The 16,916-nt window shown below is 48.6% G+C and overlaps 2 protein-coding genes across 2 annotated transcripts in view; one reads left to right on the top strand and one right to left on the bottom strand.

Annotated features, from left to right (window-relative positions):
- The first annotated feature begins 726 nt into the window (after positions 1 to 726).
- Positions 727 to 14,916, top strand: LOC130127534 (urotensin-2 receptor). The gene is made up of 2 exons (XM_056297202.1): positions 727 to 1,856; positions 14,793 to 14,916. The coding sequence occupies exon 1, from the start codon at positions 727 to 729 to the stop codon at positions 1,816 to 1,818; it is 1,092 nt and encodes a 363-aa protein (XP_056153177.1). The 3' UTR covers positions 1,819 to 1,856; positions 14,793 to 14,916.
- Positions 13,941 to 16,916, bottom strand: part of uts2r2 (urotensin-2 receptor 2) — a 36,723-nt gene continuing 33,747 nt past the window's right edge. Inside the window, exon 9 of the mRNA XM_056297203.1 lies at positions 13,941 to 14,975. Coding sequence (XP_056153178.1) covers positions 14,839 to 14,975 — 137 coding nt within the window. The 3' untranslated portion in view covers positions 13,941 to 14,838. The remainder of the gene's footprint in view (positions 14,976 to 16,916) is intronic.

Here is a 16,916-nt window from a genome sequence, read left to right as displayed (position 1 = left end):
TGTGTGTACTTTTTTTGAGGGGGGGCACCACAATGCCCTTACTTTTAGGGCACCCAAATAGCCAGCAGCGGCACTGCCTTTATGAGTAGGCTATACTGGATGTATGATATCATTGCTGTATTAAAAGGTGTGGTTTCAGGACAGGAAGTGGACCTTATAGTTTTATCTGTGGGCTTTATCTGTGGGCTGTCGTGTTGTAGCTCAGGTGAGGGGGAGCTTAATGCACGAAAAAGCAAAACTAAATGAAACAACACAGACACAGTATACATTATACCATGCAGCACCGACATGAATGGCTTTAGGAAATGGTGCATTAAGGCTTTATTTGGACTGCAGCAGCCGACGTGCGTGTGTGTGTGTGTGTGTGTGTGCGTGTGCGTGAGCGCGCGCGCGCGCTCAAATGCTGTTTAAAACAAATTCGGGATTGACGACAATGTTGGCACACTGGGGTAACTGTCCAACTTTTAGACAGGTTAACATGGCAGAAGTACCACCTCTGTACATCCAAATAACAGAATCCATCACATTTCTCCAAAGGTCTTGGTTTTGGATAATATAGAGATGACGTCAGAAGCAAAGAACCACCCGCCACGTCAAGGCACAACCTGTGCTGGCGCGCCACGGCTGCTGCCCATATGCACCCGTCGGCGTCTTTCCAAACTTCAGCATCGTCTCCACGAGACGAAGGTAAGGGAAAATACGCGCGCGGGGGAGAGGACGGAAGCTATGGATAACAAGTCAGTCAGTTTGAGCACTAGTCCGCCCCGGGTCGTCGGCGGCGGCGGCTCCGGCGCCGTGGACCATGAACTGGTTATCACGTCCACTTTCGGGACGCTGCTGTCCGTGGTGTATATCATCGGCGTGTCGGGAAACGTGCACACTCTGGTGGTGATGTGTCACTCGATCCGTTTCGCGACCTCCATGTACATCTCCATCATCAACCTGGCTCTGGCGGACTTGCTCTATCTCTCCACCATCCCGTTCGTGGTGGCCACGTACTTCCTGAAGGACTGGTACTTCGGGGACGTGGGATGCCGCATCCTCCTCAGCCTGGACCTCCTCACCATGCACGCCAGCATCTTCACTCTCACCGTCATGTGCACGGAGCGCTACCTGGCCGTCACCAAGCCGCTGGACACGGTCCGACGCTCCAAGAATTACCGCAAAGCCCTCGCCTGGGGGGTCTGGCTCCTTTCCCTCTTCCTCACCTTACCGATGATGATCATGGTCACCCAGACCACCAAGAGCACCCCGGAAGGCGGGGTGAAGAGAATGTGTGCGCCCACCTGGGCACCGCTGGCCTACAAAGTGTACGTGACCGTGCTGTTTGGCACCAGCATCATGGCACCGGGGCTCATCATCGGCTACCTGTACATCAAGTTGGCCCGCACCTACTTAGAGTCCCAGCGGAACTCGGTCATCAACAAGGGCAGCAAGCGCTCACCCAAGCAGAAAGTTTTGATCATGATTTTCACCATCGTGCTGGTGTTCTGGGCGTGTTTTCTGCCGTTTTGGATCTGGCAGCTGCTGCCCCTGTACCACACCAAACCCCTGAGCCTGGCCTCGCAAACGCACACCTGCATCAACTACCTGGTGGCGAGCCTCACCTACAGCAACAGCTGCATTAACCCCTTCCTCTACACGCTCCTCACCAAGAACTACCGGGAGTACCTGAAAAACAGACACAAGAGTTTCTACCGTTACACGTCCTCGTTTAAGCAGCGGCCGCCCAGCCTGTACTCGTGGGGCAAGTCGGCGTCCTCCAGCAATCAGTTCGAGTTCAACTCGGACACCCTGGCGATGGGGACGCTCAAGTGACAGCTGGAGGAAGGGAACGAATCGGCAGCTGTCAAGAGGTAAGCAGGTAACCGCTGCGCTTACGCGCATGCGCGTGTAGTGCGTGCGTAAACGTGTGCGTAAAAGTGTAGCGCACGGAGGTCGGGGATCACTCCTTCGAGCGGATAAAGGCCCTTTTTTTATACATGTTCGGCTTCTCAGTGTCATTTGATGCCTTTTAGACGCATTGCAGGATTAACTGCTCACTCGGGTGATACTGTAGTGATACCGTGCCATGTTGAACCAGTATCACCCCCGAGCCCCTCTTCTCTTCTCTCTTCTCTTCTCTCCATGTGTCTGCTCCCCAAAGGAGATTACATTGAGACACAGGGATGCTGCATGCTTCATGAAACTGCAGTACATGTGTTTAAAAACAAAATGCCGCACATGCGAACCAAAGTTGGTTGAGGTGAAACAGGTGTATTGTCCTACACTGCTGCGTGCAATTCAGCACCGTGCGTACAGCTCATTTAAGAATTACTCTCTAACATGAGACAACAAATAAATGCTAAAACTGCGCATATTCTCCACGAGTGTCTGTAAGCAGGTTTTCCGGAGAGACGCCACATTCGTAGAAGGAGATGGCGTCTACGCTATTTCTTATGTACATTTAAGTGAGAGGGGTTACTTGCAATGTTACAATTTCATTTAGCAGACGCTTTTATCCGACATCTGAGAGTTAATGCAACACAAACAAGGAGGCAACAACTGAAGTGCCAAAAAAAAACAGGTTCAAGTCCGATAGGGCGTAGGTGTCAACAGGCAGTGCACAAAGGCAACGCATAGGGTGCATAGAAGCGGTCCTTTTTCTTTTTTTTTAAGATTGTAACCACGTGTAGCAAGCTGAGAGAACCTTTGTAAAGTGTGTATCTTATCGAAATGAGGAAAGACCATTGCAAGGGTATTTGTAGCCTTGCCCTGTCTCGTTGGGCCTGTTCTCTTGTCACCTTGTGTCCGTTATCGCCCGACCTGAAGTTACTGGACACAAAGGCACCGCGTGTGCATTAAAATGTAGCACATAATCGTCACGTGTGAGAATGGAGATATCCGGTCGCCGGCCACCCACCCACCCACACACACACACCCACACACACACACACACACTAACCAATGTTTGTCTAACTGGGACACGTGGTGTATTGTCGCACGCTGCTTTGGGAAATCCAGCACCACGCATAGAAATATTCTTACAGAGCGGCTGTAAACAGGTCTGGCACGGATCAGATTAGACCACCGCCCTAAACCTCACCACAGCCCCGGAAAGACGTGATATTTCTTTTGTACCTTTGACTGTGGAGGATCGGCGCATCCTTATGTTACCACATGCACCGGGCTAAGGGAACCGGGCCGTCCGGATCGGAACATATTTTATCAAACATGTTTTATCACTTGGAAACGACCGTTGAGGGGATATTGGAGTGGCAGTGGAAGGATGTGGGTTTCTAATTTTAAGATTGCATAACGAGAGGAGGACCATCTCCCTTGTTCAAGATGTCCCCCCGAGCAGCTCTCTTAACGAGGGGAGACATAAGTGAGACTCATGTTTTATGTAGAGTTCATAACTCTCTAATTAAGATGGCCGCCGGTGCGGCAAAGAAGCTCTTTTACTCTAATTTGTTGTATCAGGATCCCGCTCCACCTGTGTCGTGTCCGATAACGAACCAGATAACCGTCTGCTGTGTATCAACTCCGCCCTGCTCGGATGTACCGAGACGTCCGCATCACCGGGGAGAGGCATAACAGCCCCCAAGACTAACTGATCCCCCCCCCCATGTAACCTATCACCGCTTTTGCATACACATCTCTCCAACAGAACAAACTCACATGCATCTCTGTGACAGTCAACCACTCGCCTGCCAGAGGTTTTGTGGTTATTACGAGCTGCGTGACCTCCGTGGCAGTCTATAGGTGTACTTTGAGTCGGTGTGTGTTTGTCTGGGCTTTTTTTTCATTAATCCCCCATGGGGAAATTCTTTTTCTGCATCTAACCCATCCTAGCTGTGTAGCTAGGAGCAGTGGGCAGCCACTAGTGCAGCGCCCGGGGACCAACTCCAGTCCGTCCTGCCAGGCCTCGGTCAGGGGCACAGACAGGAGTATTAACCCTAGCATGCATGGGGAAACCGGAGCATCCGCAGAAAACCCCACCGCAGACACGGGGAGAACATGCAAACTCCACACAGAGGACGACCTGGGATGACCCCCCCCCCCAAGGCTGGCCAACCCCAGGGTTTCGAACCCAGGACCTTCTTGCTGTGAGGCAGCAACGCTAACCACTGGGCCACCGTGCCATGATTTTGGATGTCAGCTCAGACTCAAGCATAAATCTATTGCGACGAATCCCGCAAGGCCGCCCAAGATTTGTCCCAAACATCTTGGTGTCAGGCGGCACGGTGGCGCAGTGGATAGCGCGGTCGCCTCACAGCAAGAGGGTCCTGGGTTCGAGCCCCAGGCTGGTCCAGCCTTGGGGGTCGTCCTAGGTCGTCCTCTGTGTGGAGTTTGCATGTTCTCCCCGTGTCTGGGTGGGTTTCCTACGGGGGCTCCGGTTTCCTTCCACAGTCCAAGGACATGTAGGTCAGGTGAATCGGCCTTACTAAATTGTCCCTAGCTGTGAATGGGTGTGTGTGTGTGTGTGTGTGTGTGTGTGTGTGTGTGTGTGTGTGTGTGTGTGTGTGTGTGTGTGTGTGTGGACCCTGTGATGGTCTGACGGTCTGTCCAGGGTGTCTCCCCGCCTGCCGCCCAATGGCTGCTGGGATAGGCTCCAGCATCCCCGCGACCCTGAGCAGGATAAGCGGTTTGGATAATGGATGGAATTTTCTCCATGCCCATCCTTGATGTGATCTGGTCCGCCTGTGTGTTTACCGGTTTATAACCTGACACACATTCAGGCCCCCCGAGAAATCGAAAACCCCCTCATTTGCTTTTCTCCTGAGGTCCTTATAGGCCCAAAGAGATTAAGCACTTCTGATGTCTGCTGCACAGTAATGCTGCACTCCCGGCGGAGGGATTAGCAGAATCAAACCTACCCTCGTAAGCCACTTGCCTTTCACTTAGGCATTCACACTTTTGAGGAGAAAGAAACCCCACACCAGGTGGGTTATGGACTAGGACTGTCTCTTTACACTGTAGTGGTCATTTTCCCTAAAACGATCTCAACCTTTTGAGATCTTCAGGTGATAAAAGGGGGAAAGAAAACAAAGGGTGAAGGAGGTATGTGGGCCTTGCTCCAGTCTTGACGGGCCCACTCCTGTGGTTCAAAATGGTCTGAGGGTTGATTTGAAGAGGTGGACACTTACTAGTTTCATTAACTCACCAAAGGCGATTCTTTCCAAGGCAGCTTGGGACTCTTGGAATGCCAAGGGTTACAATGTTGCAGTTCTACGGCGCTGTCATAGAAACTGTGCTCACTTTATCAATAACCGTATGGCACGGCAACTCTACAGCCCACGAGGAGAAAACTTGTTGGACAGAGTCGTGCACAGCTTCAGAAATAATTGGCTCTGAACTCCCCACCATTTCTGAATCATACCACATCCGCGTGTTCAGCGGAAAGGTTTTAAAATTTTAAAAGGACTCCTCTCACCCGGCCAACCCCCCCCCCCTCCCCTATTCGATCACCTCCCTTCGGGTAAAAGACTCCCCGGTATCAGGACCGGATCATCCCGCTTCCACGTTAGCACTTACCCTGCAGCAGTCTGCATCCTAAATGCTTCACTGACTGTACAGGTACAGACTCCTCAAGCACACGCACTTTCATTGGTCTCTTTAAGGGCGTGGACCGTGGCTTGCATTAATTAAGTTATTGCAATATAATTGTAACAGCTGTGTTTCTGTGGACACTCCTTGCATGGATTGTGCGGTTGTGTTTACTGTTATCTTTGAGCACACCGAGACAAGATCCCAATCAACTGCAAAGTTGATATGGCGAGACGTTATTGAATCTTGATTAAATGGAGCTTAGTCATTCAGCGGGATCTGTGACTTCACACCGCCGGGCCTGTGGAGGGCTTTATATAATAGGGCCCTTTGGCGCAGACTAAAGATATCCGTGACACTATTATTCACCCTGTAGAATTCATTACGTAGGGCAGATCCTGATGGTGCCCGTCGAATGTCTCAAACTGTCTCGTCTCCATCATTTGTTCAAATTACCTTAAGAATTACCCAGTAAGTATCCTCGTCCGTGTTTGTTATGGCAACGAGGGGATAACACTCTGGCCCGTTGGAGGATATCAAAGACAAGCCCACTTACTTCACTCAGCTTTGGACAGCATCTGCACCAGCAGATGAAGTATCAGATGGCCTTCGCTTCTCCAAAACTCTGTGTTGGTGTTCATTCCCGCCCCCCACTTTGATTCAATATAAGGGAGCGTGTGTGTGTGTGTGTGTGTGTGTGCAAATAATTGCAGCGGAGTCCTCAGTGGATGGTCTCAGTGGAGATCAGATTCATGGAGCGTACAGTATTTGACGGAAGATCAGTCTTTCGGGCTCAGTCCATTGAGGAAAAAGGAACAGTTGTCAGCCAAGCATTGGCAGGTGGTAAATAGATGACATAACCAAAAGGCTTTGCCCTCAGCAGGAGGCCCTTTGAACAGGCCCTCGTCAATATAGCAACCAAGAGCAAATTAGTTTAAAGGTTAAGAATGAAGAAATCCGAGTCCCACTCCCCCCCCCCATCCACCGGCATCTCGTATGTTTCCATTGTACGATGGTAGAACCCTCCCACTCGTCATACAGCACAACACAAAAGCCATGTGTTTGTTGAAAGGTCTCCTCGTTCCCAAACATGCTCTGTGGCCCCGCCATCGGAGCACATGCAAAACTTTTAAGTCCAACTGCAATTTGAGATAATCTCCTCAATTTTGATGCAAAGGAAAAGTATAAATCAAATGATGCCGACGTTTATGGGGACTACTTTTTATTATCTGACACTCATCTGGCACTTAAAGCTAGAATGCGGGCCAAACAAGTTCACACGATTGTGGTGACACACAATTGAAGGTAGATTCACCAGGGGCTGCTGCTCCTTTAAGGCAGACGTTCAGAGTGCTGACGTAGGCACTGCTTAGAGTTTCCGGGGCGGAGCCATGTTGGCAGCAGCCTAGCGGTTAGCTGGTTGCCGGGAGAGATTGCGCTGTATCGGTGTTGTTTTGTGTGGCGAGTAAACGGGATTGACTCGACTCGAACCCTCCGTCTCCTCATTCCCGCACTCCCACACAACGACGATTAAGCCTATCGCCGCCATGTACGTCTCTATTCTGCAGTACAGGGAGCCCCGGGTTACGAACGCCCGACTTACGAACGCCCGACTTACGAACCGACCTCCGTAAAGCGCATTATTATTATTATTATTATTATTATTTTTAATCAGGTTACACACAGTGGTTCATAGGCACCAGCGGATGGATTATTTTGCGCGACGTTCAGAACACTGCGCGTTTTAGGCGGTTCGTCGGCCGGATCGCGTAAACATTGCTGTGTGCGTTGTGTTTTGAGATCATTTTCCTGGGTTCATCCTCGTAATGGTGGCTTCAGAGCGTAAATCTGACGTAAGCGGTGTGACGCCTCGGAGAAAAGGAAAACGAGCACGACTGAAACGGAAGTGGGAATAATAAAGCGTTCAGACAGGCGAAAGGCTGGAAAAGCGTCAGGTAACAGTCGATCAACTGTCGGGACAATTAAAAAGGACAGGGGAGAGTAATGGGGTATGTAAGGGCTCTGGCCCAGTGTAATTACCACTAAGCAAGGCAGTGGTTTAATTATGGAAATGGAAAGGCTATTTGTAATTTGGTTAGAGGATCACAATCAGCGTAATTTACTAGGAGCCTTGGCTTAGTGCAAGAAAAGGCTCGAAGCTTTTGTTAATTGTTCTTAATTGTCAATTAAGGCTCCTTCTGGTATGCAAGACATCAATTGGAACGAGAGTAAGCGTTCGTCTTTAATTATATTTTCTTTTCTATCTAAACAGTTCAAGAAATGTTTCTTTGTTTTTTTATACATGTACACACATTATTTCTCTCAATTATAAACACTGTACTGCAGTTACATTATTATTACTGCATTATTATATTTATGATGTTTTAGGTAAACTATTGTAGCGAATTCGGGGGGCAGTCCGAGATACCGTCGCCACAGCCGTGACGCGAACCCGTATCTCCTGCACCAGCAAGCGACAACGTTAACCAGTCGACTAAAGGGTCCGACCCGTTAGTCAAGGACCAACGTGTCTACTTATCCATGCACGTTACACTATACTAAGACAAACGTTTGACTAATTGACGCTAGATGTGAACTGTACGTAACTGTTCCGACTTACATACAAATTTGACGTACAACAGACTCAAAAACGGAACTTGTTCGTAATCCGGGGACTTCCTGTATATCGGAGTTTTAAATCTCGTGTCTGGGGTGACATTCCCGCGCTGCATTCCCGACGCTCTGCGTTGGTGTGTTGTCATCCATCTATCCATCCATCCATCCATTATCCAAACCGCGTATCCTGCTCTCAGGGATGCTGGAGCCTGTCTCAGCAGTCATTGGGCGGCAGGCGAGGAGACACCCTGGACAGGGTCCACACACACACACACACACACACACACACACACACACACACACACACACACACACACACACACACACACACCTAGGGACAATTTAGTACGGCCGATTCACCTCACCTACATGTCCTTGGACTGTGGGAGGAAACCGGAGCACTCGGAGGAAACCCACGCAGAGAACATGCAAACTCCACACAGAGGACGACCCAGGACAACCTCCAAGGTTGGATTACCCCGGGGCTCAAACCCAGGACCTTGTTGCTGTGAGGCGACCGCGCTAACCACTGCGCCACTGGTGCGTTGTCGTGCTGAAGTGGAACTGGTCTGTGGAAACAGGGCGACGAATGCATTTGCATGCCTCTGATTGGCTGGCCTTCAGGACTTTCTGCCAGAAAGCTTCCGGGCTTGGAAGCTATGGTGGAAAAACCTAAGCGTCCAAGAAAAGTTTCTGATGCTCCAAAGAAAAAAAGAAAACTCGGCGTTAAGGATTAAAGTCAAAAAAAGAAAGAAAGAAAAAAAAATAAAGCGATTGATGGCGAGGACACACACTGATAGCCCCCCACACACACTTCCTATTTTTTCTCCCTGTTAAAGGGTTTTTTTAGGGAGTTGTTCCTTATCCGATGAGAGGGTCTAAGGACAGGATGTTGTGTTGCTATTAAGCCCACTGAGGCAAATTTGTAATTTGTGATATTGGGCTATACAAATAGAATTGATTTGATTTTGATTTTGATTTGAAAATTGATAACCATTGGTGTAGCTTTTCCTCGCTGGAGGGAGAGAAGTAATTACTCTCACTGCCAGCAGGGGGAGACAAAACTTCCGCAATGCAGGTTTAACATAGCAAACTGTCATTCAACATCTGGAAGGACCGGTCATGACAGCGATGGCACCGATGTTTTCAACTTTAGTCAGTGCCTCGTTTTATGTTGACATTAATTATTAATATCATATATTAAAAACACATTATAAAAAGCTACATTGTCAAACCTTGTACAGTATCGGCATTTGTAGGGCTACCCCCCCCCCATTTTAACAGCAGCTGCTTAACTGAAGCCGCTTTGCTTCTCGCCCCACTGATGAATGCCGTCGGCTTGAACGAGCTAACATTTGCCACACCTTGTGGCAAATGTTAGCTATTCATAAAAGCTATTAATGTTGGCCCCGCTAAACAACAATATGAATTTGAAGTTCTGGTGGTCTTTGATCCGGACCTTTAGATGTGTGAGGTACACAAAAAAACATCCAAGTGCTTGTGCACAATTGGCACTGATAATATAAAAGTCACCTTGTTTCTGAACTCAGTCGATAAAGTGCACATGGCGCAAAGTGGAGGCTGCAAATCCGCACTATAAGCTCTTGACTCGAGGCACTTCCTAAAAGCTTTCCCCGTTCACCTTTGGTCTCTGCAGGGACTCCACGCTACTCCACCCAGCTACGAAACATGGAAACGGAGACACTGACGGTAGCCGACATTGGTGCGGTACACACGGTTGTGTTATGGTGTGGGTATTATGTAGCTGGCTAATAACACTATGGTGTAAACAATTTCACACACGATGCAGGGACCACAACGCACACACGGCTGTTCATTTCCATGCTTTACTAGGAACTCTTCTTCTGTTGGTTACAACCCAGACAACAGCAATATAGAATACAGGTGCCACCTAGTGGTCACTAGTAGAATAGCCTCATCCATACATAACAGTGGGCTACTGAGCCTGCGCTGAGGAGCTGACCCCTGGTGGGGGGGAGGGGGGCTCTTTGAAATAAATGGTGATTGGCTGTTCTCTGTGGCGGTACGGTGGGACAGTGGTTAGCACGGTCGCCTCACAGCATAAAGGTCCTAGGTTCGAAACCCAGGGTAATCCAACCTTGGGGGTCATCCCGTGTGGAGTTTGCATGTTGTCTGCGTGGGTTTCCTCCGGGGGCTCCGGTTTTCTCCCACAGTCCAGAGACATGTCGGTCAGGTGAATCAGACGTACTAAATTGTCACTAGGTGTGAATGTGTTGGCCCTGTGATGGCCTGGCGGGGTGTCTCCCCACCTGCCGCCCAATGACTGCTGAGATAGGCTCCAGCATCCCCGCGACCCCGATTCGGATAAACGGCTTGGATTATGGATGGAGATGGAGATGGAGAATAGCCAGTTGAGGCTTTCCAGTAGAAGTGTTTTGATGCATGCTCAGTCACGCTTCCAGCAGAAGCTGATATACATGGCGTTCTCATGAAAACAACAAAAAAATGTAAAATGCTCATTTCTTCCTTCTGGGTTATGACCTTTTCCCCCCTAGGGGACACAAGACAGACTGAACACAGAGCAGATCTGTATTGCTGTAACAAAAAAAACTTCTGCATTTTAACTTCGGTTGGACTTTAAAATGATGCGCAATGATGCTAAATAACACACAAGTGTGAAACATGCTGTGCCATATGCAAAGCCCCGTCAAGCCTGTGGATTCTCCATATGCATGTGTTTTACTGTTTCATCTCCTCCTTCCTCATTTCACACTCCACCATGCCGCCTACGCTGCCCTCCTCCACACGTGCACAGGCCTCTTGCTTACCCCGTTCCGATAAAGCAATAAAAGCACAGCCTCCTCAGAGCCGAGGGCAGTAATACTACGCTTTAGGCACCGTAGTGATCAGTGTATGCTCAGAGGGCACGTATCTTCTCTAAAGTGGCCTTCCGTCTCTTGACACCTATTCGCTTCCTCTCCTTGACAAAGCTGTTAAGACACAACTTGTTGGAGATACTCAACAAGTGCGGCAGGAGGCTGTGCGCCCTGATTAAACTCTCGCCAAGATTTTCACGCCTATGTCTCAGTGTGATTTACTTTTAACTTGCAAAGCCGCTGATATTTTTGAAGGACTTAATTTATCTTTCCAGTGAGGCGTCACGTTTGATCGTGCCATTTTCACATGGGGACCGGATGAGGAGGTGCTCGAGAGAAAAAAAGCAAAAAGCCCAAGTAATTGATGTGTAGACGCCTGACTCCCGCCAAACTGCTGGTGTAGATAACAAGATCATCCGCTTGATGCGTATAGCAGCATCTCATTAGAAACGCACCCAAACATAGCAGCCCCTTATCACGTGTGGGTCGCGGTTCAGGGTTTTAGCAGAGGTTTCCATCAGGTCTGCAACAGCAAGTCAAGTTAAGGGCATTTTCAAAGATCGTGTATAGTATTACATTGTAGCGAATTCGGGGGGGGGGCAGTCTGGGAGACCGTCGCCACAGCCGGGACGCGAACCCGTGTCTCCCACTCCGCAAGCGACAACGTTAACCAGTTCACGTTGCACTACCCCCTCCTTCGGGAAGCGCTATCACCTCCCCCACAGCTCTGGCCGCACGCATTTCCGATGACCTCACGGTCTCACCATCCCACTTCTGACACCAGTGTAGCGAATTCGGGGGGTAACCACAGGAACTGCCGCGGCCGGGACGCGAACCCGTATCGCCCGCACCGCGGGAGACATCGCTGACCGCTCGACTAAAGGGTCCGACTCGTCAGCCAGCGGCCAACGTGTCTACTTATCCATGCACGTTACAATATATAATATATATATGGGGATATATTATATTAATATATACCCAACCAAAATGATGTAAATATTTAGCACCTCTAACTGCAGAATTCTGTAGTGATGGAAAATTGATGGAGAAAAATAATTGAATTTCTGCCATTCAGGATTCCACTCACATCTGTGAGAAATCCAATCTGATGTGAAGAGAGAAAATTCCACTGAGCGCAAATAATCATTACCGTGCTACAGGGTAGTTTCCAAACCCCCACCAATAGTAGATATATTTGCGAGGTCGGTAAAAAGATTGGGGGGGGGGTAAAGTTTTCTTCAGCGCGTGCTGTATAATGCATAGAACTCAATTGCTTTTAGCCCGGGACAGCTGGGTGCACCAGGCACGAGCGAGGGAGGGGACGGGAGCGATTTCTGTTGAGGGCAGTCGTGCACAACATTGAGACAGGCTGCCACGATGACTTCCTCGAGAGCTCCCCCTGTCGGCTCGGCTCGGCCCGGCCCTGAGCCGCCACGCGCGCGTCTGGCTTACAAAGGAAGAGCCACTTAAGACCCCCAACAGAATCAAGTAGCAGTGAGTATAGAGATTGTAGATTTAATGAAAACACAATATTGACGTCGACAGTCCAATTAAGAACGCACTTGGCGAGACAGCATGGAGGACTGAAATGGACCCCCGCCATCCTCGCTTGCCTTAAAAGCCACTTCAGATGATCCTCACAAGAAGAAAGGAAGAAAAGATGGTGAGGCAGGGCCCAGAACAATCATCTGCTTCATCTGGATGAACAAGACATTTCTTATAAGCAATAAACAACGAACATGCAGCGACTTGCTTACTTACTGAGATGAGAGAAAACGGAACGAAAGTAAAGTAAAATATATATATATATTTTAGCGGCTATAGTGAACCATATGCAGCAGGGCAAGAACACTGCCAATTCTGACCGCCGAGCTATTGAGCAGCTGAAAGTCAACCAATACCAAAATCAGTATGGGATCCTCCACCTGCCCCATTTTTATTTTTATTTTTCTTACCTCGGTATTAAGTTACATCATCTACTATGATTACCGTTTTGTTGAGTGTACCGGTAAATATGCAGCAACAGGAAACGGAATTGATGTATATTTCTTTATATATTCACTATAGGGCTATTACTTTAAATACCAAAACACAGTGGGCGTCCGGGTAGCGTAGCGGTCTTTTCTGTTGCCTACCAACAAGGAGATCGTAGGTCCGAATCCCCGTGTTACCTCCGGCTTGGTCGGGCGTCCCTACAGACACAACTGGCCGTGTCTGCGGGTGGGAAGCCGGATGTGCGTATGTGTCCTGGTCGCTGCACTAGCGCCTCCTCTGGTTGGTCGGGGCGCCTGTTCAGGGGGGGGGGGAACTGGGGGGGGGGGGGAATAGCGTGATCCTCCCACGCGCTACGTCCCCCTGGTGAAACTCCTCACTGTCAGGTGAAAAGAAGCGGCTGGCGACTCCACATGTATCGGAGGAGGTATGTGGTAGTCTACAGCCCTCCCCGGACTGGCAGAGGGGGTGGAGCAGCGACTGGGACAGCTGGGAAGAGTGGGGCAATTGGACAAATACAATTGGGGAGAGAAAGAAAAGGGGGAGGGGGGACACCAACGTAGAGACCAACACACACATTAAGCGGTTACGTTCACCCATTTTTCTCACCCTCTCTAACACTTAATGTTCTCAAGCGTTTTCGGTTTTTATTTTTCAAAGCCATCCAGCGTGCCAAATTTCGCCACAAGAGGGCACTGTTACGTAACTCACACGAACAGGAACAACTTTTGGATCCGTGGAAAGATAAAATCCGGCTGCAAATCAGTTTAAACCGATCTGCTCCTTTTAAAACATCTGGGTATTTTTCGGGGGGGGAAATGAAAACGCTGAGCCTTGAATACGAACAGACGTCACTGTGGTGACTTCCACAACACTGACCAAGAGGATTAACATCAAATAATTTGGTGCGACAAAAGGAAGCCGGAAGACAAAGACCTTTTCAGGTTGTGCATTTCTCTGTATTTTATTTCAAATCCCCCCCTCCCCCACAGTCCTTACTGAAGTAAATCGTAACATGCAGACAGATGAAGGCAAATAGCAGTCGCTCCTGGGTACCGAGAGGATTCTTCTCAGAAGAAAATGCCTCTGAAGTGCTGGGTGCCTGTTTGGGCGATTTTGGGATGAAACCGTTACTTCCAAGGTGATTCACAAGACTGATCTCTCATCTTCAAGAGGTACCAGAAAGCTCTACTTAAAAATAAAATAAAATTTAAAAAAAAATAGGAGTCAGTTTGAGTCAGTTTCCGTTTAGCCAGTCCGAAAAGAGAGCGAGAGAGGAAAACAGACCCGCAAATATTTGTGCTTATAATCACACGATACAAAAGTGACTGATTAACACAACTGGAGAAAATACGAGTGGCATTTCAGAATAGGGCGTCGTCTGAAAGAGAGGCCATGAGTTTATCCATACATGACATATTTCTGTATAGCTCGATCAACAAAATCAATAAGCGAGGCAGCTCTGGAATGAAGAAATAAGGCAGATGAAGAACAGTACACACCTATTCAGCCACCAATAATGAACACAAAACATAATAAAACAAGGAACACAATTTCACTCACAATCAAAAGACCCTGAAACGCATACAAAGACCTCGGACAACTAAAACTCCCCCGTTCAGTTTTTGCTCACAAATACTTGTCTCTTGGTGTCTCTCACCAATCCTCCTCCTCCTCTCTGCTATTGCTGTCTCACTCTTCTTCTCCGCCCCCATTTCCATTCATCCGTTCATTTTCTCTCCTCTCTCCTCTGCATCCTTGACCTTTCCCCCTCGTGTGCCTCTCCGTTTTGTACAGGGCTTCTCCAGGCTAGCAGGCGGTTGGCATCGCCCCCCGGCGCGGCTCAAGGCAGGGCGGGGTCGGAGATGGCGTGCGCGGGGTCACAGGTGAACGACACGGTGATGGCGTACCGCGTGCCCCACGTCACCTGCTCCACGCGGTGGAGGTTCTCCGAGCCGGAAGAGAAGAAGGAGACTCGTCCTGGCGGAAAGAGGAGACTTTTTTTATTTCTAAGAAAAAGACAACAACAAAAAAGTCAAATTGACTCAGAGAAAAAGTGAGGGATGCATGTTTGAGCAACATGCAAAAAAAAAAAGAGAGAGAGAAAAGGACAGAAACAGAAGAAATGGAGGAAAGAACATGTCTGGCAGAGGAATGAAAGAAGTTGGAAAGGGTGGTGCGGTCCATGTTTAGATGAGAAGTGGGATAGTAGTAATAAAGACATGCAGGAGATGGGAGGGCATTTCAGATGGTTTTGATCAACTGACAGACACACCCCTAAACCCAAGACACTGGAGAGGATTTTAACTGTCTAAATAAAACAAGTCATTATTCTTCAACACGTGTGAAGTGTGGGTTTAATGAGATACCCTACGGGCAACAACTATTAGTTGAACAGAGGCTTTGCTTAGTATTTATGAGCATGGCCGGATTAACCCACCAGGGGGCCCCGGGGCACACACGTCCATTGCCCCTCCCCCCACGCCCCATCAGATAGGCTACACAAACAACACTAAACATTGTGAAATGTAAAACGAATGCAAATACCCAACATGGTAGCTTGGGGCCCTTTATCAGTAGAGACTGTAGCTTGGGGCCCCCGCGTCAATAGAGACTGGCTTGGCAGGGTATGATTGGGGATCCCTACTATACGCAAACATAATACCCCTGACCTTTTGGGGCCCCTCGTGGTCCGGGGCCCCGGGGCACTCACCCGGCATGCCCGATCCGTAATCCAGCCTTGTTTATGAGCCTTTACCAGCCAGTCCAGTAACTTAAAAACATAAGCAACTCCCTTTCTGCCAGAAACTGCTGTCTGCAAATATACCAAATAACACCAAAAACCATGAGAAAATAAGTTTTGAGGTTGTGAAGGCGTTAAGAATAAAAGGTGGAATTGTGCCCTAATGTTTACTCAGCATTCCCTTCAGTGAAAAACTTTTGCCTCATGTGCGTGTGTGTATGTGTGTGTTTTGCACAGGTGCGAAGCCCCCTGGACGGGTATCGGCTGAGGATGTCAGGGAGAAATAAGTGCTAGGATTTCAGGAATGAAATTCATCCACAAAGAATGGTAAAATTGGGGGATAAAGTTATTTAAAGCTTAAAACAAAAGAGTGAAGAATAGCACACAACATGCTGTGTTCCACTTCTGTCATTTCAAGGAAAAAGATGGCGTTTTAGACGTACTGGAATCGGTCACGCAGCTTTTCATAATTGCATAACGAACCCTTGAATAATCTCACACAACTGTCGATATAAAACATTTGCAACGTTTACTGTGGAAAAACTCGGCAAATTCAGCACCTTCAGCAGAGCAGATTAGTGGCAACACAAAGGGGGGATATATACAAAGAACTGTGCGACTGGGATACAATGGGCCGCTATGGAAGTTCAAACAGCACCCAAAATAATAAGCTAGTCTGGAGAGGCAACTTGTTTTCTGCAGTGACTATGTATTTAGGTAATGCTCACTAACACTCTGCTAGCTTTCAGTTTGCACTAGAGCGTGGATACCCGACCCGAGCTTCGGACAAAAATTTAGAAATGATGGAGGGGCTCACGTGGCTCTGGACCAGGATGGAAGCTTAGTTAATTAGCTCCTCACAACCATGCACGTTTATACCTTAAAATCTCTTGTAACACTATTTAACAGTTCAGCACATAGTGACACCGAATATGACAGATCAACCTACCACAAAACAGGGTGATGTGCCCCCCAAAAGGATGTAAAGCGGATACAAAATTGACTTCAACAACTCTTCCTTTGACTAGTTCAGAGGCTAGTGCCACAGCTAGCATACGTTCCATATGCTAGCTATGCCGGTAGGCATACCAACATGTACCCTGGCTCTGCCAAATGACGGGAAGCTAAGCAGGTATGGGCTTGGCTAGTACTTGGATGGAAGACCTCCCAGAAAAATG

Source organism: Lampris incognitus, chromosome 17 (genome assembly GCF_029633865.1).
Source record: "Lampris incognitus isolate fLamInc1 chromosome 17, fLamInc1.hap2, whole genome shotgun sequence".
Taxonomy (NCBI): domain Eukaryota; kingdom Metazoa; phylum Chordata; class Actinopteri; order Lampriformes; family Lampridae; genus Lampris; species Lampris incognitus.
Note: the sequence above shows the minus strand (reverse complement) of the source record. Positions and strands in the feature narration are given on the sequence as shown.